This window comes from Fistularia commersonii, chromosome 13 (genome assembly GCF_037954325.1).
Source record: "Fistularia commersonii isolate RoL2024-O1a breed Wild chromosome 13, RoL_Fcom_v1.0, whole genome shotgun sequence".
Classification (NCBI taxonomy): Eukaryota; Metazoa; Chordata; class Actinopteri; order Syngnathiformes; family Fistulariidae; genus Fistularia; species Fistularia commersonii.
Window position 1 is genome coordinate 12,108,502 of NC_141296.1, and position 26,632 is coordinate 12,135,133.

A 26,632-nucleotide genomic window follows, 5' to 3' on the forward strand; every position below is an offset into this window, starting at 1 on the left:
GAGGAAAATTGTTGCAGGCATAGAAAAGTGGGAAGTTTAACTTTCTGCATTTCCTACAGGAAAAGATTAGCACTTATCGTACCAGTGTGTTCCAAATGTCAAAGGGAGAAGTGCATATCAGTATCATTTTCAATATGAATTACACTTCCTGAATGCCAAGCAATTTAGAGAAAAAAAAAGGTCAATATGGGAGTGGTGGACTTAATTCTCCCGAGCCCATTAGGTAGCATGATAATAATACATTTTCTTCCGTTCCTATTTGGAATGCGTGACGTTAACTGCAGCAAAAGAAATTTCTCTCTCAGGATAACCTGCATTTGTTAAGAGAAATTCCTCCTGTTATTCATCCCACTGCAGGAATCAAATAAAACCAGAGATGACGAGCACTTTGACAGGCAGATGACTTGTGTGTTGATCTGACATGACCTCAAAAGTTTTTGAGTAACACATTACATTTTAATCGGCTCTTGGGATAGTCCTATGACTGATCCTCCTCCAGAGTCACTAAACATGTAGAGGGCATGTTGTGGTCAATAATTCATCTATGGATCTGAGGCCTCTGGACATCTTCCTGCTTCCTTTAAAATTCCATCTTGCATATGATCTGAGATGCACGTAACAGGGTCCTAACGGGAGCTACCCTTTCATCTTCATTTTTGCTCATCATTGATGAGCCTGAAGCTATCCATAGTCACCCCTTCACATATCTCACACGTAGATTTAAGGCTATGTTAATGAAATGTTACATATTTAAGTGGCATTTGTATGCTACTATTTTAGTAGGGCTGTAGGTGTTTTCACAGGAGCTGATGGGTGAATGGATGTCGGCTGGTAAGCTGCTGGAAAAAGAAAATGTAGGCCAGAACTGTGGAATGAGGGTTTCATGCCAAAACTGGAAGAAAAAAGGGAAACTAAGAAGTGCAGAAGCAATGAAACTGACTAAGAACTTAACCAGTGAGGCAGGTGTGAGAGAAAGAAGTCAGGATCTGGCAGTCACCTTGCTTTGACCTGTATTTCATTGAAGAAAATTTGAGAACAAAATATATATATATTTTTATTTCCATCATATCATTCCAGCCAGTGCTCCAAACTTGCAGTACCTTGCATTTAAGATAGTTAAGGATTCACTAGATGGGAAATAGTATGACTTTATGCTGGGCTTTACTTGGCAATTGATTTTACAAGGATCTTTTACTCTGTCCCCAAGCATTTATGGCAGTGGAAGGAATTTGGATAAACTGAAGTTTAATATCATGCCCAAGGAAGCATCAGTAGTGTTTCGGGATCCAAGTGATTCAGCTCTGGTGGCGGTCAATGCTGGACTAGCCTGTAAGGTCTGGTGTCCATCTCTACGTCACGCAAAATTGCACTCGATACACCGAGCTGAACTATGAACCGGTCAGGATAAAGAAACACAAGATGCGACGACCGGTTCTGGAAGCCATGTGAAAATGACCACCGAACACAGAAACAGGGTCTCTAAAGTTGCGCTAACTCTGAGGATTAAATTAGAAAATATCCTGGAAACAATATCCAGCAGAGACGATTCTCAATAGCAAAAGTTTTTCAAGGTGCATTTGTCCATCTTTGGAAGTAAATAAATCGTGCGGATCATTTACTCACATTGACATTGGTTGTCGTTTTCACTGATTTAACTTCTTGAATGCCTGATGCTGCGTTGGGCGTTTCCAGAGGCTTGTTTGTCTCTGCGGCTATTACCAAGGCGTCGAATTGAACTTGCCACTAACGGGATAAGTTGCTGTGATTGGCTCGGCAGGGGTCAAGCCATTTGAAATAAGGCCGTATCGGAGGGGGACCAGACCAATCTGCAGACTGAAATGAAACTGATATTGGCAGATTTGTCTGGTTGCTGAACTGGGAGATTGATGGGACGATGATGAAAAAGACCTGTTTTTTTTTTTTGTTTTTTTTTAAATGGTTCGATTTCTTCTTTAAATGTGTTGATTCGATGGGAGAATTTTTTTGTGCATCTGTCTTATCTGGGAAAAGCTCTTCCTATGAGATTTGGTTATTTTAATGACTTTTATTTCTTAATTCCAGGGTCTTATTGTTTGTACAAGTTGTAAACAGCAGACTGACTTCTGAGTTCATTGTTCTGAAAGTGTATGCCAGAGAATGTGATCTCTTGAACTCTTTTTCCACTTTCAGACACAGAACTGACATTCAAGGCAACACAGTAGCTCCTGTGTAAAATAATGAGGTCCGTCAGCTTTGCTCAGCTCACATCTGGATGGGTAGAAATAGACAGCATGTGTTTGACATGTACTCAGTAACACATGTGGAAATGTATGTTTGCAATTTCTCAAGAAATGTATCTGGATTTATGTCGGAATAAGAAGTGATGCAAACATCTCTGGATTTGATCTTTAGCAACATCTCTTTTGTTGACAACCTTGACATTCTTTCTGGCTGGATTTGCAGCCTAATTACTAATTCTCAACTTTCTTCTTATATCTGAGAATTCACACACAGATAGGTTAAGAATCTTCTCACCTTTTCTCAATAAAATCTTTTTTATTGCAACTGGACTTGAATTTCTCTCACACAGTGCATTGTGCAGCAAGCCTGGTCATTTTTCTTTCAGCTACTTTTTAAAAAATAATTTCTTGTAATGGTGGAGTCAGTCGAGAAATGTAAAAAGTAATTTTCTCGGAGGGTTGATGTTTATCCAGCAGTTAAGAATCCTCACATTTTATCACTAGTTTGTAAATCAAGAACTTGAGCTACAATGTACAGTAATGTTGGCTTTTTCCCCAGTTAATTTAAGCAAGCCGTGTTTGAAGCAGCCTATAATAATCTTTCTGTGTAAGTATATTTATGCTCTTCTTTTTATTGTTTTAATGCCAGACATTCTGTGATTATAAATAACTTCTGCATCAGTGTGACAAGATCACTTGTGACCAGCCTGTAATTAGAAGTAGTGTTCCACTTATTCACTTATCATCTATAACATCACATTTTCTGAGTCATTATACTGAATCACCAAGCACACAAAATGTCTATTCAGATCAGTTTCCAAGTTTCACTTTTTGCCTCATGAGAAATACAGCTCTTCAAGGGTTTTCTGGAAAACATCGTGAGTATTGCTAATCGAAGGCATGACATTGCATGGGCTTATGCATAGTCAGGACCGCATTTATTTGGTCAATGGGTCCTAATGACCAAAATGTGATTTCCACATGTTTAGTGGTGGGGTCTTGGAAGGTTGAAGAAGAATCCTTTTATAAAACTATACAAGTCAAGATTACTCTGGAGAATTAGGGCATTTCATGGTGTACAATGGCCATGTATCGTGGAAACACCTTTCTGGTAATGCACGGGCTACAATAAATGTAGTGGTCCCCTGAAACTCGGCAAGACATCCAGAAAATACTTTAACAAAAGATTAAATCATACTAAACTGTCTTCTTCTCCTTTCAGCTTTTCCCTCCTAAGGGATCAGCCTCCTCCATCTAACCCTGTTCTCTGTATCCTCCTCTCTCACGCCAACTACCTTCATATCTTCTCTCACTACGTCCATAAATCTTCTCCTTGGCTCTTCTTGGGGACTTCCTGCCTGGCAGCATCCGTCTACCAATATATTCACTATCCCTCCTCTTTACATTACATGACCTAACCATCTCAATCTGGCTTCTCTGACCTTCTCTCCAAAACATCTAACATGTGCTGTTCCTCTGATAGACTAATTCCCGATCCTATCCATCCTGGTCACTCCCGAAGAGAACCTCAACATCTTCATCCCGCGACCTCCAGTTCTGCCTCCAGTATTTTGGTCATTGTAACAGTTTCTAGTCCATACAGCATCGCTGGTCTCACCACTGTCTTGTACGCCTTTCGTTTCATTCTGGCTGATAGTCTTCTATCTCATAGCACCCCTGAGACTTTTCTCCACCCTTTCCAACCTGCTTGAACCCGTCTCTTCACCTCTTTTCCACAATCTCTGGACTGTTGACCCAGAGTACCCGAAATCCTCCAACTTCTTAATATCCACTCCCTGTAGCCGCACCGTTTGATCCGGGTTCCTCTTATTCACACACATATACTCTGTCTTGCTGCAGCTAACCTACATTTGTATTGAATCAAATTTAAAAATGATATGAAAAAAACTCAAAATACCCAAATGTAACACATATAAAAAGTCTGATCTTTAATTGGTTTCTTTTTATGTGGTATGTTGCTGTAACAGGCCCTGGTTGGCCACCGAACACATTGTGTATAAAAATGCTGTTGTTTTTGGACGACTGAATGTGAAGGATTATGCATAAAATTGGCGTCAACCCTTAAAGGGTGAATTCAATTGTTGTTGTTGTTTTTAAACATGAAGCAATGAAGTCAAAAGACTACATGTCATATAATTATCAGTTCATCCATTATAGGGGCCTTCTGTCTTTGTGAAAATATTTATGGATCTGACAGTAAATACTAAATTAAAAAAAATCAGTAATCACTAGTGACAGATAGAAGCTGGAAATCTATATCAGCCAGAATGCATATTCTGTGAACAGATGAAAGAAAAATTAAGTTACACCAGAGTAATGTGAGGAGATAAGCATGACGTCGGAACATAACTGCTTTTGACACGTCATCAGTCAAACAAGGTGGGGAAAGCATGATGAATGGGACCGTGAGGCCGCCGGCTGCGGTGAGTCATTGGTTTTTAGCGACAATGTGACTCCTATTTAAGGAGCTTGATGCATTGTGAAGTGCATCGGGCTTTCCCTCTATTCCGATTTAGCATCATGTTTCAAACTGAAAACAGCTGTAATGCATTTTTGCATTCTTATTGGCATTGCATTTCAATAGTCTTCTCAAACCCTCTGGTGCTAAAGCCCAGCATTTTCCTTTTGGAAATAAAACCACATTTTTGAAATGATGGTGTCATTCTAACAAAAGGTTTCACCTTGCAAATTTATATTGAGCATTTTGTGTCCCTTAGTAGCAAAAATGTTCACCTGATCATAACCCAACAGAGCACCAAACAGCGAACAAGTCGCATGTTAAGGCAGACAAAAGCCTGGCAAAATATGTCATTGGAGGGGAATCCGTTTAGTCAGGAGCTTCAAACTATAGGTTAACATTGGGTCTAACCAAGATTACGTCAAGCATTAAAATTGTTTTTCTTATTTACAATTTAACTTTGTCCAATTGCCTCTGATGATTAGATCCTACATATGAAAGCACCTCTCAACTCTCATGTTAAACGCAATATCTTTTAAACCTTGACATATATGTGAAAATACAAACTTTTACTGTATCTTGACTGCTCTATTTCAGATCCATTTTGCTGGCGCACACAAACAAAATTACTGCCGTACAAGTAATCATGGACCCGACAGTGATACGGTTGTTTTTAAATCATCATGAATTCTTTGACGGACAGGAAACTTGATCTTTAATTCATGAAAGCCGAGATCAAATTTGCAATGTTACCACTCTACTTGGATTCTGCACTGTAAAAACCACAATCTGAACCTCGGGCAAGAAGCAGCTTCACCAGAGGGAGTTGGGAATAGGTCTTCACCACAAAGCTGCAAATAAGGCAGAACTGAGCCTTGCACTCACTTTTCCAGCCCAGTGACTGAAGATGAGTTCTGGCTTTGAGTGGCTGTTTACCATCTCTCATCCATCCATCCATCCATTCGTCTTCTGCCGCTTAGCTGAAGTCAGATTACAGAAGCAGCAGCCGGAGCAGGGAGGCCCAGACATCCCTGTCCCCAGCCACGGATCTGGGCATATTGATTTGCCCCCGACTGGTCCGGCTCTTCTGGGGGGACCCCAAGGTGTTTCCAGACCAGCCTAGAGACTCATAGTCTCTCCAGCATATTCTGGGTCTTTCCCGTGGCCACCTCCCTGATGGACATGCCTGTAATACCTCCCCAGGAGGCATCCTGACCAGATGCTTGAGTCACCTTATCTGATTCCTCCCTATGCGAAAACTCTACTCTGAACTCCTCCCAGATTGCTGAACTTCTCAGCCTATCTCTAAGGAAGAGTCCTCCCACACTGCGGAGAACACTCATTTCAGTTGCTTGTATCCACAATCTCGTTCTCACTACCCACAGCTTGTAACCATAGTGAGGGTGGGAATGTAGATAAATTGAAAGCTTCCCCTTCTGGCTCGTCCTTCATCACAACAACAGACCGGTACAAAGTCAATATCACTGCAGACACTGCACCGATCCACCTGTCGATCTACCGCTCCATCCTTCCCTAACTCGTCAACAAGCCCATGAGATACTTGAACTCCTCCACCTGGGGCAGGACCTCTTCCCCGACCCAGAGTCGGCACGCCACCTGTTACCAGTTGAGCGCCATGGTCTTGGATTTGGAGATGCTGATCCTCCTTCCTGCGGCTTCCCATTCGGCTGCGAACCCCTCCAGGGAGAGCTGGAGATCCTGGCCTGATGAAGCCGACAGAACCACATCATCTGCAAAAAGCAATGACTTGACACCCTGGCTGTGCCTAGACATTCTGTCCATAAAAGTTATGAACAGAATCGTGACGAGGGGCAGCCCTGGTGGGATCCAACTCTCACCGGAAGAGAGTCTGACTTACAACTGGTAATGTAGAACAGAACATGGCCCGTTCGGACTCAATCCCCGGCTTCCATCGGAACACGTTTGCAGCTCTGCCTTGGCCCCTCACATGGGTGGTGAACCCAGTAGAAGAGGGACCCATGTCACCCCTTCAGGCTGTGCCCGTCTGAGCCCCATGGGTGGAGGCCCAGCCACCAGGCGCTCGCCTTCAAGCCCTGCCCTTCGGCCTGGTTCTGGGGGGGGGGGGGGGGGGGGGGGGGGGCTGGTGACCTGCGTCAGGGCAGGGGAAAACTGGGTCCAACTTCTTTATTCATCATGGATGGTCTTTGCCTGGTCCCTTTCCTGGGACCTGCTTCCCTTGGGTGACCCTTCCCAGGGCATAAAGCCCCCGACAACGTAGATACTAGGATCCCTTGGGCACGCAAACCCCTCCACCTCCATCAGGTGGCAGCTCAAGGAGGGGGCCACCTCTCATAAAGTAAATAAATACTGTAATGATTCTCAAAAAGAGTTGCAGCCATGATTTTAGGTAAACATTTGTTTCACTCTATTTGAGTTCAGCTTATTTACTTGCGGTATTTTGCAAAGAATCGAGTGGGCAGATAAAGAGACAATGGGAATACTTTGATGATAATCGAGCTTGCATCAAGTCATCTAAAGACAATGAAGAGTCACAACATCTAGATTTCAGTTGAAAGATTCCGGCTGCCATTAATCAAAGTTATTTCTTCCCAGGTGCAGCTCTGAAAATGCCCACCAGGGAGTGTTTGAGAGCCCTTTGTTGTTCAGTGATTGAAGAGCGGAGATGTTTTGGTTCCAGCATCACATTCATCTACATTCTTGGGATCCCACCCCGTCTCCCGTCTCCCATCTCCTTCCGTTAAAAAAGAAACCCCCGGGGAGATGTTAGAACCTCTTTTCATTGAGACAAGACCCCCTACAGTGACCGTCCAGCAAGATAGTAGACCTCCTGCCAGCCAGCTCTGTTCACAACTGTCATGCTATCCTGCCTGTGTTATTGCACATCCGAATAAAACCACTGCTGTATTGGGAAATTGGCATGGTCTTTGTGAATACATTTAAAAATTGACAGTACTAATAATAAACCAAAAAATACATTAATGAAAAGGAAAGTTTAGGGAAAAGTACAAAGCTCCAAAATATGGAATACATGTTTGTCATAATTTGCTTGTAATTTAGGATGACATTGTTAGAGGGGATGATAAAAGTAATTGCTTTCAGATTTGTTTTTTTTTTTCACACTGTGAAGAGGCATTGATTTATCTGGTAGTGAACCAGCGCTTCAACATTAGCTCGTGCTTTTTACTGAAGTCATCCAAAAATACCGTGATTAATAAAGATTCAAGAGATTCAAAGCGTTTATTGTCACATGCACGGTGTAGAAACGTGTTTCCCTGTACAGTGAAATTCCTACTTTGCTCTTCACAGTGCATTTAGATATGTACTGGTAGGATGAATATAAAAATAAATTATTGATATATGATTATAGATATGAATATGACCGGTGCAAAAGAACAGTGAGAGTGCAATAAGACATTTGAGTGCAGCTTGGTGTGAAACTCACATAGTACAGGGGCAGGGATGAGTGCAATTTAAGTGGGTAGTAGATTTTAAATGTGCAAGAAGATAATAATGTAAAAAAATACAATGATAAAATGGCAAGTCGGGGACTTTTGTGGCTAATTAGGCAGACAAGCAAGTTTTGACATGACTGCCTGAAACATGTTGACATAGTTCATATTTCGCATCTATAATCCTCATCAGTATAAAGACAACAACAGCGAAAAGGGCAACAGGACGTAGTTATGTTTTGTCTAGTGGCATTTGTGTTAAGGGAGATGAAGAGGACTCATTTCATTGCCTGTTTTGTTATTTGTATCTTGCCCTGTGATCTACCCGTGAAGCATTCAAACAGTGACCACCCAGGCTCCCTGCTTCTGAGACAGTACTGACTTTCTTGGCACTGAATAGCAGGGAAATGTCCCAGATGCCTGCAGGACTGCATGGTTCAATAATTAGGCCTTTTAACAAAATAGCATTACCTTCCTTTGTGTTAGAAATGAAAGCTACTTTCATGAAAGTTGACGTTTCTTATCAGGAAAATGAAAGGCGTATGTAAAAAATGCCTGGCGTGGCATATGTGGGAGGAACATGTACAACCCTCATGTAACGATGATGTCATGACTTTAGCCGGAGGCAGAATGAAGTAGAATCTAAAGGGTACATGTAATGTAAGGCAACATAACATCAAAAATGCTACCTCTGTGTGTTGTTGCTGCAGGACTTGAAGAACTGAAGGCTGAATTGTGGAGTTTTAGCAACTACCAGCTGTCACTGCTGGTGAAAAGAGAGAAAAAGTCACTTTAGGTAAAGAACTGTGTCTTTTTCAATAATTTAGGTAACATAACCACAAACTCCTCCACTAAAGTCCTCTAAGATCAAATGAGGGTGAGAGATACAAATTCATAAATTCCTTTCCAATTAAATGTGAGCCAAGAAAAGTTTCTGGCCAACTTTTATTTACATTTTTCAGATTCAATTCCCACAGAATCCACATAATCGTTACAAACTGAAGAAAAAGGTTGAATCACATTTTGTATTTGTTTATGATACTATTGCAAGACTCCGCTCAGGCCGGAAATTGTTCGCAAAGCTTCCGGAGAACATTGAGTCAAAACAACCAGATAAATGGCGTATTCGGTAATAAAGTCATTATTTTTCAATAGCAGACTCTTGGGCCAGAAAAATGAGTGCAAATAGATGAACTAGGATATGCGAAGGTTATTACAAGAATAAAGAGCTCCTTTGCTCTGCTGGTGTTTGGAATCAAATCAAGCAGGAGCCATCTGCACAAAGCTGAGCTGAGCCATTCAAAATTATTGTCATCTTTTGCCAAAATAGAGGAAAAAAGTTAAACTACGGCCCGACAAAAAAGAGCTGTTGATAAGAGAGGAAGGAAGACACGGCAAGAAGTCAAAAGCAAAAGGGCATCTGAGATAACAAGAATGAACACGTTGGGACAAACCCCCAGAGGCAGTGACTACCCTTTCCAAAAATCATAATTAATACGTTTATGCACTATCCCAAAGTTCAAAATTATACAAATGGAGATTTCTGCACTTTTGTACAATAAAAGATCAATTTGACAACAAAATATCTCCAATCCAACATTTTCGGTCTTCTGAGAGTGAAATGTGAAATCTAAGTTAAAGAGAACTTTGGTCTGAGACAACCGACAAGAGGACACATTACTTTTACTTGTTTTGGCATTTTTTTTTTGACATGCTCTAAAATTTCTGACCGATACATTTTTGTGCATATTTCTGACTTGTATATGTGCAGTGTTTGTCACTACGGAGCTGTTCTCACATTCCTCTGGTGATGGGGTGAGATTTATGTGTGGTTCACTAAGATGTAAGATTCAAGTGTTTTCCAGGCAAACCAGATCTTGTGCACAACAAATATGAAAACCAGTTGCTGTTTACCTCTATTCCAGACCTGGGCCAAACTATTTAATTTGAATATTTTAATGTCAATCAGTAGTAAATTTAGAAACTCTATATTTTTTCATACATTATTACATACAAAATAATGTTGCTACATTTATAGGATAAATGTTGAAATAAAATACCAAAAGAATTAAATATTTCATTTTTCATGTCATTCAATTTACATGCTACCGAGTTGGCCCGTGTTTGAAATTTGAAAAAAGAAGTTTGGCCCGCCAGCCGAAATAATTGCCCTCCCCTGCTCTATTCAGTACTGGTTGTCATGGTGATGCACAGCATGCTAATCAGGTTTATGATTAGCACAGCTACTGCCCGTGTTATGGCCCCGCTAAGCTCTTCTGCAATGGACTTTCTAACTACAAGGAGCTCACCGCTGATGATCTGCCGCGCTGTAAACAGCTCCGGAGCTAAATAAACACCAGGCGATGGTCCAGTCCAGAATACTGTCTCCAAGACAAAGTAGCACTTTGGCCAGACACTCCGTCTGTGGGACCACTGGAACAGAGCGACAGAAGAGTCTTGTACTGAATTTGGCTCGCAGACCCAAAAAGCTAACAAATGCAGAGACGTTTTTAAGTTTAGGTAAAGCAAAAAAATTCCAGGATCTCTCAACAAGAGAAAAAGAGTAGAATTGTATTAGAAAATCAATATTTAGCAGTAGCAGCTGGTGTGTGACAAAGTTTCAGTTTGAACTGTGAAGCCTCTGATTCATGCACACGAGACAGCATTTGTATCTGCTTTTTCTTTTTTCACTTTTTTGCCTCCAGCTCAAGGCATGATATAATCTTGATGTATGGAAAACGTTTAAGGTATGCTTGCTTTGTGAGACTGTGAGAAAAGTATGTTAAATTAGAAGGTGCACTGATAGGTTATAGTATTTTCAAGCATCAAAACTTTAGCATGTATTTATTTTTCTTTATCAATCTGAAAATGATGGCATACTAAATTTTTTCAACTTTAAGTGGGTCTTGACAGCCATTGATGAAAAGTCAGTAAGATTTAGGTGTGGATATGACTTACACAATATCGTTATTTAATTCAATTGTACAGCTGCCTTAAAGTATATGTACAAGTAAGTGTAAAATATATATTTTTAAGACACAGATTTTTAAGGACAACACTCAACTCTTTTTTTTTTCCACTTAAATTATTTTAAAAACTGCAGTTGGAAAAAGGGGGGGGTGTTTGGCAATCAGCCCACAAGCAATGTTTATAGTTTAATAGTCATTTTATGTCAGTATGCAAATAACAAACTTAAAAATTACATTATATAAATTGATATCCAAGTTCAATCAAGTCAACGCCTACGTTACATCTTCAAGACACAATTCAGAGCTACTAACAAATTAAGTTCATACCAGTCACTATTTACATATTGTAGCATTTTAGTCAAGAAAAGCACCTGGTAAATGGTGTTAAACGGATGGTAAAATGTCCGTTTCATAAGCAATAGCTGTTTTTGGCCAGAGCCACGTCACACAAGCATGCAACACCTCTGTTCCTGCCAAATCCAGGTACAAACACCAGAATTCCTTGCAGCCCAAACCACACGCACAAAATTCCCAGCAACCCCATAATCACATCGAAAACAAGCATCAACAAAAACCCCAACAATCGTAACTCGCTACAATGTTGTACATTTCCATTCGCTTAGCCGGGCGACTAATAAACACCACCTCGCAATGTAAGGTTAAAAGTGCAAATTAGAAAACCGTGCCATTTCTTTGGAAAAGACCTCAACAATTTCAGTTCAAGGAAAGAGCTTAAATGGGATGTAAACATTTTTCTGTGGGAAAGCTGTCCTTGTAGGCCGCGCTCACACTGCTTGTATCTATACCTATATATATTGGTCAAGAGTCAAGTTTAGTCAGTGTGCGTGTTTTGTTTAAAAATACGCATGAACACACAGTCCAGGGCACAACAGAGAACCAAGAGGGGTCTTTCTAACACAAACAAAGAGGGGTTTGGACCCCACCGCCATATTAATGCGGGTGCAGAGGGGTTAAAACAACAGTGGTCGGACACGGGAAAATAGCTCACAAAGCCCGTTCGTCTCCAGCTCTGCCACTCCAAAGCATACTGTTTATGATGGGATGAAAAAGAGATACGCCGTACTCTGGCTCGGATTTCACGCCGACAGGCTATTTTGGACCATGCTTCAGCTGTCACCGTAAGAATGCGTGGATTTTATTACGTTTGTATAGTTTTGGTGGCTTTGTCATAAGACAGGAAAATAAATAGCTGCAAACCGGAAACATGATTATTCCGAAAAATCTTATCATCGGTAACAACTGGTACCCATGTCCCTAGTAAATGATTCAACTGGTCGACCATTAAGTACTTGACAGATTATTTGTTTTATTGACTTTCTGATGTTCACTTCATCAATTAAAAATACAATAATAAATTAACACAGTAAAAATTAGTACAGCAAATATTTTATACAGCAGTTTAACTGAAAACAAGAGCACTCATGAAAAGCTTCATCTTCAGGTATTTAAAAGTCAAATAAATTCAGGATAATAAACAAGAATGAAATATTATTTAAGGAAAAAAAAAAGAAACAACTTTACAAATTGCAACACTGAAAACAAATTGAAATGTTTTTGTTAATTGGAAAATATTTCTGTTTTAGAGATCAGTTAAGAGTTTTTTTTTTTTTTTTAACATCTTTCTCAGTGAATATTCTTGAAGCCATATCAATTTCTGATACTGTATGAAAGCTGGAGAACTGAAGCATTTTATATACAGTGGAGAGAACAAGTATTTGATACATTTTTCAGATTTTCCCACTTGCAAAGCATCTAGAGGTCTGCAATTTTTATCATGGGAACTCTTCAACTGTGAGTGCCGGAATCTAAAACAAAAATCCAGAAAATCATATTGTACGATCAATTTGCTTTTTATTGCATGATATAAGTATTAGATCACCTACCAATCAGTAAGAATTGCGTCTCTCACAGACCCATTAGATCTTCTTTAACAATCCCTCCTGTTCTCTATTCATTACCAGTATTAACTACATCAGTTTGAACTGGTTACATGTAGAAAAGACACCTGTCCACACACTCAATAAACAAACTCCAATATCTCCACGATGGCCAAAACCAGAGAGCTGTGTAAGGACATCAGGGGAAAAAAATCGTAGACCTGCACAAGGCTGGGATGGGCTACAGGACAATAGGAAAACAGCTTGGTGAGAAGGCGACAACCGTTGGCACAATTATCAAAAAAAAGTTCAAGATGACGGTCAGCCTCCCTCGGAGAAGTGAGGAAGGTGAGGAATCAGCCCAGAACTACAGGGCCGGACCTGGTCAATGGCCAGAAGTGAGCTGGGACCGCAGTCTCAAAGAAAAACCATTAGTAACACACTACGCTGTCATGGATTAAAATCCTGCAGCGCATACAAGGTCCCCCTGCTCAAGCCAGCACATGTCCAAACCCGTCTGAAGTTTGTCAATGACCGTCTGGATGATCCAGAGGAGGAACGGAAGAAGGTCATGTGGTCTGATGAGACAAAAATAGAGCTTTTTGGTCTGAACTCCACTCGCCGTGTTTGGAGGAAGAAGGATGAGTGCAACCCCAAGAACACCATCCCAACCGTGAAGCATGGAGGTGGAAATGTCATTTTTTGGGGACGCTTTTCTGCAAAGGGGTCGGGACGACTGCACCGTATTGAGGGGGGGTGGAAGCACCACGTATCGCAAGATCTCGGCCAAGGACCTCCTTCGCTCAGTAAGAGCCTTGAAGACGGGTCGTGACCGAATCCTCCAGCATGACAACGACCCGATGCTTCGTAAGAAGCGTCTCAAGGTCCTGCAGTGTCCCAGTCAGTCTCCAGACCTGAACCAAATAGAAAATCTTCGGAAGGAGCTGAAAGTCCATTTTGCCCAGCGACTGCTTAAAACCTGAAGGATCTGGAGAAGATCCGTGTGGGGGACAGAATCTCTGCTGCAGTGTCTGCTAACCTGGTAACAGGAAACATCTGATCTCTGTAATTGCCAACAAAGGTTTCTGTACTAAATATCAAATTCTGTTTTTCTGATATATAAAGTACTTATAGGACTGTCTCAGAAAATTAGAATATCGCAATCGAAAAAACAAAAATTACTTGTTCATGATATTCTTATATTTTGAGATAGGATTTTTGAGTTTTCTTAAGATGTAAGCCATAATCAGCAATATTAACATAATAAAAGGCTTGCAACACAATGACATTTTTGGTTTTGTATTTGCATTACAGAGGATAAAGAACTTTGTCACAATATTCTAATTTTCTGAGACAGTATTGCATGTCATGCAAGAAAATGCAATTATCTAAAAATCATATAATGTGATTTTTTCTGAGATTCCATCACTCACAGTTGAAGAGTACCGATGATAAAAAAATAGACCTCTACATGCTTTGTAGGAGGGAATAGCCGAAAAATCAGCAGCGTATCAAATACTTGTTCCCCCCACTGTATGTACTGATGGCAGAATATAAGTCTGAAAAGAGGAAAGAACAATTACCTTACCAGATTTATAAAAGCAAACAAGTCACACAACATAGAATGTTTTAGAGAATAAAGTCTTTCTTAACACCCTGAGAGAATTGCTGCATTGTCCCCGGATTAGTTGGTCAATCACCTTTCAGTAGTGATGAGTTCTATGGCTTGTTCTATAGAAGTGTCAGCAACACTTGTATGAAATACATGGACCCCACCTTTCCGAAAAAAAAAAAAAAGAGGAGACTTCTTCTTTGGAAGGACAATCAAAGTAAAAATGATTTGTTTTAATTATATGATAAAACACAACTGGCAATGCACATGAAAAATTATCCATTGTGCACGCCTCTAGTCACACATACGAATGAAGTCAATATTTGTAAAATACATTTTGTAGCGCTGTATAGTGAAGGTGGCTTAAGTTAAACCTCCTCCCATGAACGGTTTGCCACATTTCTTCCACATTCACCAGTTAAAATGACCAATGTTAGCACGCCGATGTGCAAGAAAAAAAAATGACAGGAGCATTGTCTTCTATGTGTAACGCAATTTCACCACTTTTAAGTCTCCACAACTGTTCATCTAAAGCGATAAGAAGTAAGTCATTTTCTGGAAACATATATGAACAAGATTTTTTTTCATTAAATTTTGCAATAATTCTCACAACCATTAAAAAAAAAAAAACCCAAATCATTCAAAATAATTGGTTTTATATTGTATTTAATTTTATTTTCTGTGTGAATGTCATTTGAATTCTTTGACCATCAGATTTTACTCTTGGAACTTTAAATCATTTCATTATTACATAAATGGCTGCATCCCTTTTAGTAATTGTTGCAAGGTACTTAGTGAACTTTTAGTTGAATATTTTAAGTAGTTTTTGCGATTATCGTTTCCGTCAGCGATCAGGGGAGCAAGCCTATTTGGCCCAAATTTTAAAATCAATAGGTTTCAATTGTTCCACTGTCCAACTGTCGCTTTGTCATCTTTATTTCTAGAAACAACTGATCCGTGAGATTTCGCGGTAAGACTTGCACACATTCAGAAATATGTGTATCTCTTTCACTCCTGCAAGAAAAAGCATTTCAGGTCTTTTAATGCTAAATTTTCTCTACGTATTGTGCGTTAAGAACTGAAAAATATGAAGAATCACGGTGAGTTTACAATAAGTATTGTGTCAATGCAGGTCAACGGATACGTCTTTAGCGCCTTCTTTACAAGAACTATGATTGCGAATGAATGAGATCACGAGTTCATCGCGATAACTTTGATACCATGGGCATTAATATAAGTGAGAAGGACTTTCGCCCGTCTCTCGATAACATCGATTAGCTTGTCAATACCCTGCCGACCCCCCTGGCTCTCCCAGTACATCTGGTCCAGGAACAGGGATTGGAGAAGCTTCTCCCTCAGTTTCTTGCTCCTCAGCACCGACACCGCTCGCTCTGGAAGCCTGCAGAAAGTCATGTACAGGCATATTGATTTTTTTTTTTTTTTTCAAGCCAGTTCACCTAAGTTACATTTACAACGCTGTGTAATGGAAAGATGAATGAGGTACAGCAATTACTGCTGTGGAACAGGGAGTGATGAGTCATAACCTTAAATGCAAGTTATTTCACAAAAACAAGAAAGAGAGAAAGTCACTTCAGTTGAATGATCAAGATTTGGCTTTTGAAAAGCAATTGTAATTGTAATTGACGTCGGTTGTTCGACAGAAGCTGCGAGAGATTTTTGCTGCGAACACCAGGGGTGTTGCGTGAATGGCAAAAATAAACATTTTCTACCAACTTTCACTCGATGGGAGAGAAGAAACTTGCTCACGGCAATATTTTTAGAAACAGCTTTTCAGAGGGGAAAATATGAACAGAGATCAAAATGAGATCCATATATCATGTTAAGCTAAGAAGCGAGAAGCTGCCGTTGTCATGCTGGGTCTTATTTTACTCTCAGTGCCTCAGTGGTTTCGAATATGTTTTGAAAGGGTCGTATCACTCCTTTCACTGGCTCAGAGTTATTAGTGGATTTTCATTATTTGTAAGGAAGTTCCTGTTGAAATGCGTGTGTAACTAAAATGGTAATATGCAAAAGAGATGATCTTAAATTCAACTTTTCATTGCAGCTGATAAGATTTGACAAGCAGACCAATTTTTCCAATTATTAGAGTAGCTTCATCAGAGTTTTCCCCTCTATCCTGAGAGTGTCTGAAATATAGTATCAAAAAGGCGTGTATCTAAATGACATTAAAGTCAAAGAGATAACGTTTTCTCATCTACAGAGGGTTTGACAGCAGATCAGGAAAGATCAACCATCTTAAGATCTTGCAGTAATCGTATCACAGAAGAATAAAATATCAGTTGCCTTTCAATCTGATCTGCAGGTCCTGGATAAATACTACAGTTCTGATAAGGATGAGAGATCCATATGAAGGTGACGCTCAGGGTGTCCAACCACATCTATGCTTCTGCATCTCCAGGACTCATCGATCAATGATTGATGAAAAAGAAGAAAAACTACATACATGCTGTATGTTCACTCTGAACATACAGCGTGCAAACATGGTTTACCCATCTGTAGTCCACTTTTTGCATTTCACAACTTACTAATTCTAGAAATAAATATAAAGTGTGTGCTAAAAGATCCTATCTCTCAAAGATTTATACCATATGCGCCTCTCAAACAACAAAATTACAAAACAAAAATAAATAAATTTCAGGACAATTTAATTTTAAAGTGCAATCTTACTCCTTGATTCCTTCCAGAAGGCGAAAATCGAGGTTGTCCTCATTGCGATCGAAGTACCCCTTGTTGATACTGAAGACCAGGTGCCGAGGGTCGCGACCCCTGTAGATGATGTTTACTAGTTGTATCTGCTCCGGATCTTTACATTGAGAATGATACTCCCATTTGACGCACTCATCTTCCTGCCGGGGTCTGAACCCGCAACAACCCTGATCCAGACGATTGTGAATCTGAAAAAAAAGGCACATTTAAAGGGCCTATTTTATACTTGTTTCCCCTTAATTTGCACACGACTACATTGCTATTTTAATTTCAAGTTGAAGTCCCGAACAAGATGCGACAACACAAACAATCTTCATATCCAGTCGATCGATCCCCGCCGGAACTGCTGTCTCAACTCTGGTGCCGTTTGTTGATTTAATTAGATATCGACCTAATCTAGAGCAGACGGACAGAAGGCTCTTCCTTAAACCCATCAAGCCTGATGTCTTCGTATGATTAATTATATTTCCGGGGAATATTGACAGAAATTATACAATATGTATATGTACTATCTTCAGAATAAACAAGCACTCAAGATCAGCTCAAAAGTAGTTATCAAAGAAGTGAAGTCAACATTCCAGAAACAAACACATGTATTTTTAAATGTATTTATTTGTCTTGTTATTTGAACCATGATAGAGGCTAACAAATGATGGTAAATCCTTTAAGCCCATTCAGGGTTTCCCATTCAGGGTTTGATGGCATTCCTCTGAGAGAGTGAACATTTTTTGCATACTTTTGACAAATATTGTCCTTCACATTCTGGATTTTTTGGCAATTACACCACAATAATGTGAATATGCTGGTTGAGGGTCAGAACTCTAACACAGATTTATTGCTTTCACATTCCGCAATATATCAAGGGACAATGTGATTAATTTTCAGGAAATGCAACTCTACTCCTAAAATGCGGTCCAGGGATTCCACCCTCACACACAGGAAAAAAAATACCTATTCAACTAAAAAATGTTCCCTATCGGGATAGTAAACCCCTTGTTTCCCGCAGAAACAACTTTTTGAATACAAAGCAAAGTCTAACTAAAAGATGTTTACTGTTATGTTGCTGGAAATGAAATTAGACTCGGGAGGCATGAACACGACAAAGACAAATTAAGATTCACCTTTTTGCTTTCATACTCTGCCAGGCTCCTAGAAATACAATCCTCGTCACATTACTGCAATTAGTTGCTATTTTTCAAACTGCTTACCTGCAACAAGAAATCAAATAGTGCTAATTTGCTCCACTCATGATGATGAATTGTAGAGCAGCTGGAATCTGGCCCGGGGATGATGTTTTTAAGCCAGCACTTCTGTTTCAGGGAGCTCTGGTATTGCCCCCAAGTTATTCTCACAGTCGACCAGCCTGTTGAAAGGCCATCTGGGTGTGATGACGCTTCCCATGACACCACTGGACTGGGCTGCCCACCTAGAAGGTGATGATAAAAAAAAGACTGCATGGTCATGTTTCTTATTCTGTTTTTTCCAGTTCTAGTTTCCCATTTATTTCATCCATGAATGGTCTGCTAAAATTCAGACTTTGTCATTTGTAATTTGAAATTAAAATACGTTCATCTGTCGGCTGCGTGGACAGACTGAATCCCAAACTAAAGCAGCGGCAAAATCCATTAAGATTCAAAACAGCACATTTTTTTAAGCAAGGTATTGTATGCTGCTAGAAATCTACCTCAAAATTAGAATTTTTTTTTTTCATTTTACTATTGAATAATTTATGAAAATAATTTTTAGTACCTACATCATATAATTTTCAGTACCTTAGATTATCCATCCATCCATCCATCCATCCATCCATCCATCTTCCCCATCCAGGGACCCAAAGGCTCTCCCAGGCCAGCCTGAAGGCATTGTCTCTCCAGCGTGTCCCAGGTCTTCCCCGGAGTCTCCTCTCATGGACATGCCCGTAATACCTCCCCCCCTGGGGGCGTCCTGGGGGCGTCCAGGAGGCATCCTGACCAGATGCCTGAGCCACCTCGTCTGACTCCTCTCTATGCTAAAAAGCAGCGAGTCTACTCCGAGCTCCTCCCGGATGACTGAACTTCTCACCCTATCTCTAAGGGAGAGTCCGCCCACCCCGCGGCGAAAACTCATTTTGGCCACTTGTATCCGTGATCTTGTTCTTTCGGTCACTACCCACGGCTCGTGACCATAGGTGAGGGTGGGAACGTAGATCGCCCGGTAAATTGAGAAATTCACCATCTGGCGCAGCTCCCTCTTCACCACGACAGAGCGACACAGAGTCCACATCACTGCAGACGCTGCAACGATCCGCCTGGTGATCTTCCTTCCTTCCCTCACTTGTGAACAAGATCCCAAGATACCCAAACTCCTCCTGGGTCAAATGTCGACTAAACTCCGGCACCGGTCATCCAGGGACTGAACGGTCCATATAACGGGGTTCGATGCTCCATATCCCCGGAGCATCCCCCACAGGACTGCCCGCAGGACACGGTCAAATCCCTTCTCCAGATCCACAAGACACATGTAGACTGGTTGCTAAAACTCCCACGCCCCCTTGAGGACCCTGCCAAGGGTATAGAGCTGGTGCGCCGTTCTAGGACGAGGACGAAAACCGCACTGCTCCTGCTGGATCAGAGGTTCAACGATCCGACAAACCCTCCACTCCAGCACCCCTGAATAGACCTTACCAGGGAGGCTGAGGAGTGTGATCCCCCTTTTTAAAGAGGAGGATCAACACCCCAGTCTACAAGTCCAGTAGCACTGTCTCCAACAAAATGCGGCAAGGCGTGTCAGGACAGGACAGCCCTACAGCATCCAGAGGAACCCAGGGTGGACCTCATCCACCCCTGGGGCCCCAATACTGGAAAGCTTTTTGACTGCTTCGACAACATCAGTCCCGGAAAAAGTTGTGTCCGCTCAAAGAGTCCCCCGACTCCGCTTCCTCATTGGAAGGCGTTTCAACGTGATTCAGGAGGTCTCAGAAGTATTCCAGTCACCGATCTACAACCTCTCAAGTTGAGGCAAGTGCCCCGCTCCCACTGTACACAGTATTGACGGAGCACTGCTTCACCCCCGAGCCGCCAGATGGCGGACCAGAGTCTCCTCGATACCCTCCAGAAGTCGTACTCCGTGGTCTCCCCGAACTGTTCCCGCTCTAACGGGCCTCGTCGACCACCCAAACCGCATGCCGCACCTGTCAGCCGCCTCCGTAACCCCACAGGACTCCTTCTTCAGTTTGACGGCATCCCTCGCCACCGGGGTCCACCAGCGGGTTTGAGAGTTGCCGCCCCAGCAGGCGCCGACCACCTTACAGCTGCAGCTCCAGTCTGCCGCCCCAACAATGAAAGCACGAAACGTGACATATTTGGACTCGATGTCCCCGGCCTCCCGGAGGTGGGAGTTGAAACTCCTTCTGACAGGGGACGCTGCCAGACTTCATCTTCATTTGCTTAGATCATACAGTCTAGCAACTTTTGTTCGATTTTCTTGGTTAATTTAGTCACATATATTTTCTTATCCCCATTCTTTACAAAATCATGGGAAATGAAAGGACAGTGAATGTACTGCAGCGACCCTGCGATACTGTTTAGAGCAGTGTTTTCCAGCCACTGTGCCGCTGCACATTGCCGTGCCATGAGAGATCATCATACCCACTTTCATCTGATTGGTCCAAAAATTATTTATTCAACACAAATAAAGTATCTTCGTGCGCCCATCTATTAGGGCAGCATACAGTGACAGCCAGAACAATTAAATGCTCTTCCACTAGATGGCAACAGGTAGTGAATTAACCTTTGTATCTACCTGCTGCTGCACAAACGGCAGAGTAATTAGCGATGCTTCCAGTGAAACAGCGGCAATGGACGAATAGTTTAAAAGAAAAAGTACTAAATCAGGACTGTCGAACCAAGATGGTGGCCCAAGTATGAGTAGTGGTCAGAAGAAAGTAAAAAGGTCAGCTCAGGACAAAACAATGAAAGTTATATTGTATTTGGATTCCCGTTTATTGGGGAATCAACCAAGCTGACTGTTCTGCCCGGTGTGCGGGGAAAAGCTGTCTAACAGTGCCGTGGTTCCAAGCAAACTTAAACTTTTGACGTTTTTGACGAGTGAGAAGTGCGACGATGCTAAGTTGATCTCAAGTGATGAGCGGTGCGCAAGATCGGCGTTTTCGGCAGATATATTTTAACATTCGAATGACCCGAACACACGAACGCAAGGCCGAGATGAAAACCCGCACTCATGTACAGAAAACCCATTTGGATTTCGTTCAAAGTTGCAGCTCCGGCAACAACATGTGGAAAGTGCCAACCTTTAAATGTTTCCACACACCCAGAAATGGCAGGATGTCAATAGTGCTGCAGTGTGTGAGACAAGAGGTAAACATCTGCAGACTCTGGAGCAGAAGCGGTCCTGTTATTTCCCTTCGATTGCCTTGACCGAGTTAGGAACCCGTACGGCTCAATTGCAGTTGGAAAACATTTTGACTTTTCAGGAGCAGGAGGAAATAACTGAACTGAGACGGAAATCGCGGTCTAAAGCTAAGCTTTGCCGATCTACCTTTGGACCGTTTTTGACGAAGGAGTTCCCCGTTCTGGCAAATAGAGCTATTTCAACTCAGCTCTTTTTCTCCACAACATACCTACGTGAGCTGGGCTTCTCAAGCACGACTGTAATAAAGACCGAAAAAAGAGAGAGAGACCGAAATAAAAGAGAGAGCGACTCAGAGCGGTGGAAGGGGATCTTTGTGTGCGTCTCTCCTCAGTTCCTGCAAGAATATCAGCTTTGTGTTCAACCCAGACAGGGCCAGATTTCACACAAAGTAAATTCAGACTAAATTCAGAGTTCTGTGATTTCCTACTGGCTGTGAGTGAGAGTGTGAGAGGCACAGGAGGTTAAGTTGAGCCACAGTTGCTTAAATACGGCATAATTGTTCAAATAAAAATAAGGTTTGTTAACTTGTAATTCATCATCGTCGGGCAGGCTTCGACATAACACTGTGCAACGATATGAGGTCAATCAAAAAGAAAAAACAGTGTATCTTAAGGCATTATTCAAAAATCAAATACAAAATACCCCAAAATTAGTATGTTTGAATGTGCAATAACGATTTTAAAACAGGTATTCAACAACTCCCAAGCACACTGGAGAAAAAGAAAAGTTTAGCGCAGTCGTTTTCTATATTTCTATTCCCCTTGTTTCACATTTTATAATATAAAGTGATATTTGAAAGGAGGGTTCTGTAGAACTCATGCTGTGCCATTTGCATCTGGTCGCAACAATAGCACTAGAATTCTCCCATTTTGAAGACGGAAAGAAAAATGCTAATAGGATGAGAAAATACCCTCGGTAGAGATCACCGCAGTGCCCTTCCATTCTCACCGTTATGCTAAGCAGAAGTACAGAACAATATCCCCAAGATGTCACTCCATAACTGCAGATCATCTTCTGCATAATTTTGCATTTTAACATTCAAATTTCAAACAGAAAAAAAAAGTCTTAGGTTTCTTAATCCTCTCTAGTCCGGGAAGCGAGGTGCGGGTTCCCTCGGTCAAGCGGCTCGGTTTCAGAATGATTATGAAGGATACATAAAGGCCCTTAAATATACTGCTCAAAAAACATAAAGGGAACACTTGAACAACACAATGTAACTCCAAGTCAATCACACTTCTGTGAAATCATAGTGTCCACTCGGGAAGCAACACAGATTCATTTGGACTTGTTTTAAGGACATTACATCAAAGTTGGATCAGCCTGGAGTTTGTTTTTACACTTCAATTTTGAGTGTGATTCCTAATCCAGACCTCCATGGGTTGATACAATTGATTTCCATTGATCATTTTTGTGTGATTTTGTTGTCCGCACATTCAACTGTGTAAAGTGCAAAGTATTTCATAAGAACATTTCATTCATTTAGATCTAGGATGTGTTTTTTAAGTGTTCCCTTTATTTTTTTGAGCAGTGTATGTGTAAATAAAAGGATCTGGTTCGTTCTGTGTTGCTCAAAATTGCCCGAACAGAAGACAGAAACCTGTAGAAGTATCTTTACGCGTCAGCGTCGGCCTCCAAAAACCATCAGCGATGATTGTCATCATTCATTCCTGTGAAAACCAAGGACGTGCTCCATTTTTTTAATCAGTTACTTTGGTGAAATCACTATTAATCGCCCTGTTGGGGTTCACCTACCGTATAAGAAGGTGAACTTTCTGCTGACAGCCGGCAGCGTCCTGTTCAGCCCGAGCACTCTGTCCAAATGGAAAGCAAATACCTCGACAGTATCCACGGGGCTGTAAATAACTCCGCACTGTGTCCCGCATATGCCGCCCCTGGGGTTTGCAGATGAAACATCTGCTTCGCCCTCGAATAGCAGAAATGTCTGGGAGTCTCGGCGAGAAACTTCTTTGACGCGCAAAACTTTGGCGTCTGCGAGAAAACGCATGACTCGGACATCCCGCTCGCTGAACCACGGCGGCGCCCTTTCGCTGTAGATTCGTATGGAGCTGACCGGGGAGTCGCGCTCTGTCGGCGATTTGTGAATAATCGCCGATTTATAATCGATATCTCTCCACGGCGTGTTAGACTTGGGTTTTATCCGCGTCCCATCCGGCGGTTTGTTGTGCGTAAAAGCCGAGATATCGGGTGTCTTCATCCTGGTTTTTCTCCTGAGTTTGGGTCTGACTGTTGCGCGTAAATTCGTCGGCTTGAGGCGCTTGGACTTGAGCGTTATGTAAACAACATTGGACCGGGTCGGATGCGCAATATTCGCGCCGGGCTGTAAATCCAAGGAGCCTCGCAGATCGACGACCCCGAGATTATCCAGCCCGTGGAAGTCTCGGTACTTATCTTTGTCATTCCTCCTGTCCCGGCGCTGTTGAGAGAACTGGATTTGTGAAACCACGAAACACAGATAGACAGCGCAAACGCCGGCGATCACTAAACTCCTCTTGGAAAGGAGGCTCCTTCGGAACACGCCGGAAACCCTCGAAAGCGCGAAGTAAAACCAGTAAAAGCGAACGTTCCCCATTAGAAATCAGGTCTGACACATGGTTTGGGAGAGCAGGACTCAAACCAGGAGGAGTCATTTTGGCAGGGATGACTTTCGGGCCGAGCCGTGCAACTGCGCAGATGGAGAGATGGGCAGGGAACACACCCTCCAAACAAACATGGGGCAACTTCAACTTCCCATCTTGAAGCCATTATTTTTCTTTTTTTTTTTTTTTTTTTGCTTGTTTTCTGTTTTTTTCATCGACGTCAAACACGGAAAGCAACTGAGCTACAAGTTCAGACAAAGTCTACCGGTTTTCACTGTAACCTTTTAAACCTCATGCAACTAACTGGACATGAAGACAATGCTGTTGTTGATTCAAGGCCGTAGGTGCAAAATCAGAAAAATATTAAATCGTATAACAGAAATGACTTACTTTTGAGTTAATAATTCACGGGTTTCAGGACTAACGTTGAATTTGTGAATAATTCACTGGTTTCAGGCGACATCTGCTGGTGTGTACGACATTTGGAATTTGGACAAATAGGCAAATAAGGAGGAAGCGATTGTTTGCAGAGGACATGGGTGGCAATTATTTTAGCTGGCAGGCCACAGTTCTTACATAATTTTTATGCAATAGCTTTCATGTAAATTAAACAAAATGAAATTTGAGATTTAAATATTTACATTTTTTTGGGCATTGGATTTCAACTTCAGAATCATGAATGATCATGTTGTAGCGAGTCACGAATGTCGGGGTATATGTTGATTTTAGTTTTCTGTGTGATTTTGGGTTTGCTGGGGATTTTGAAGGTGTGGTTTGGGATGCGAGGAATTCTGTTTTCTTTTTTTATTATTTTTACCTGGAATTGGGCGGGAACAGTAAGTTGTATTGCAGGCTTGTGTGGCGTGGCTGTGGCAGACAACAGTTTTTGCTTATGAAACAGACATTTTAACATCAACCGGCTGTTTTCCCTGACTAAAACACTACAATTTTAATGTACCCGCATTATTTTGTTTGTAATCATCCATACAAAATTAAACAAAAGGAAAAAATAATACTGAAATACAAAGAAAATAGTTTGATGGGCCGGATAAAAAAGCAAAACGGATGTGGCCGTAAAATTCCCAGATCCGGCATTGGAGGAAAATAATTGTCGTGAGGAAAGGAAGGAAGAGCACGAGTGTTTTTAAAGGATTTCCTGAACCAGAAAAGAAACACTTTAAATATAGTTCTTTCGTGTTGAGGCGTCTGGGAGGGCGGTTGAGTTTCTCTCAAAAAACCCAAGACAGTGTCATCATAACAATTGTGAGCAATTAAGCAACTCTGACTGTAAACTTGTATTAACTGGGGATTTTGTACTTGATCATTTCCATTCTACTGTCTTATACCTTCACGTTACAGTTGTAGTTACGGTTGGTTTCAGATGCCCGATTTTATCTCATCCCCGATAAAAACCGCCCAATTCCAAATGTGTCGACAGTGAATGTTTCTGATTAACCTTTATTGAGGATGAGGAAAATCAACTAGAAACCATCTTCGGCAGCTGTTTGGATTAATTAATGAACAAACAAATAAATAAACATGAATAATTTGAAGCGCATAGGTAAACCACAGTACGTCAATACATGAACACAAACTTTTTAGAAAAACCTCCCGATTCCAAATGTGTCGAAAGTGAATGTTTGTGATCAACCTTTATTGAGGATAAGGAAAATCAACTGGAAATCATCATTGGCGGCTGTTTGGATTAATCAATGAACAAATAAATAAGTAAACATGAATAATTTGAAGCACATAAGTAAACCCCAGTACGTCAACACATTAACACACACTTTTTATGATATTAGTATTTTCACCTCAGTAGATGAACTCAATATTGATGCTACTAAAACTGATATTAATTAAACAAAATTATAAATAAAAAAATAAAAATAAAAAAACAAATAAATAAATAAAAATAAACAAATAAATTAATAAAAATAAATAAATTAAAAAAAAAAAAAAAAAGCGTTCACCGGTGATTAGTTAATTAGCAGCACCCGGAGAAGTTTCTCGCCCTCTCGCCGCGCAAACCCCACGCCTCCGCGGCCCATTTCACGACACGCCGCCACCATCACATCATTTTAACATGTGTCGAGCGAAATGCCAGCATTTTCTTAATTTTGCAACTGTGTTATTGATGGTGAGCTGGAAGGGAGCCGCGCAAGATACGTCCAAGATGACCGGTGTGTGATTTATCCAAGGCGACCGCCACGTATTGAGTGTGTTTTCCCCGTGACTGACAACTCAAATGGAAGTTTCCTCAACGTTG

General features: G+C 41.3%; 1 protein-coding gene across 1 annotated transcript; it reads right to left on the reverse strand.

Annotated features, from left to right (window-relative positions):
* Window positions 1-12,968: 12,968 nt before the first annotated feature.
* Window positions 12,969-24,367, reverse strand: gask1b (golgi associated kinase 1B). The gene is made up of 4 exons (XM_086158650.1): window positions 23,519-24,367; window positions 18,565-18,782; window positions 17,318-17,544; window positions 12,969-16,028 (listed from the first exon to the last, which is right to left on the reverse strand). The coding sequence occupies exons 1-4, from the start codon at window positions 24,354-24,356 to the stop codon at window positions 15,821-15,823; spliced, it is 1,491 nt and encodes a 496-aa protein (XP_086014776.1). The 5' UTR covers window positions 24,357-24,367; the 3' UTR covers window positions 12,969-15,820.
* Between the last annotated feature and the right edge of the window lie 2,265 nt (window positions 24,368-26,632).

What these genes read in the sequence shown, in the direction of transcription:
- gask1b (XM_086158650.1), bottom strand. Translation starts at nt 24,356, where the DNA reads ATGGGGAACGTTCGCTTTTACTGGTTTTACTTCGCGCTTTCGAGGGTT. An exon ending in AAAGTTCACCTTCTTATACG is followed by an intron (nt 18,783 to 23,518) that starts GTAGGTGAACCC and finishes ATCACCTTCTAG; the next exon opens with GTGGGCAGCCCAGTCCAGTG. An exon ending in CTTCTGGAAGGAATCAAGGA is followed by an intron (nt 16,029 to 17,317) that starts GTAAGATTGCAC and finishes GACTTTCTGCAG; the next exon opens with GCTTCCAGAGCGAGCGGTGT.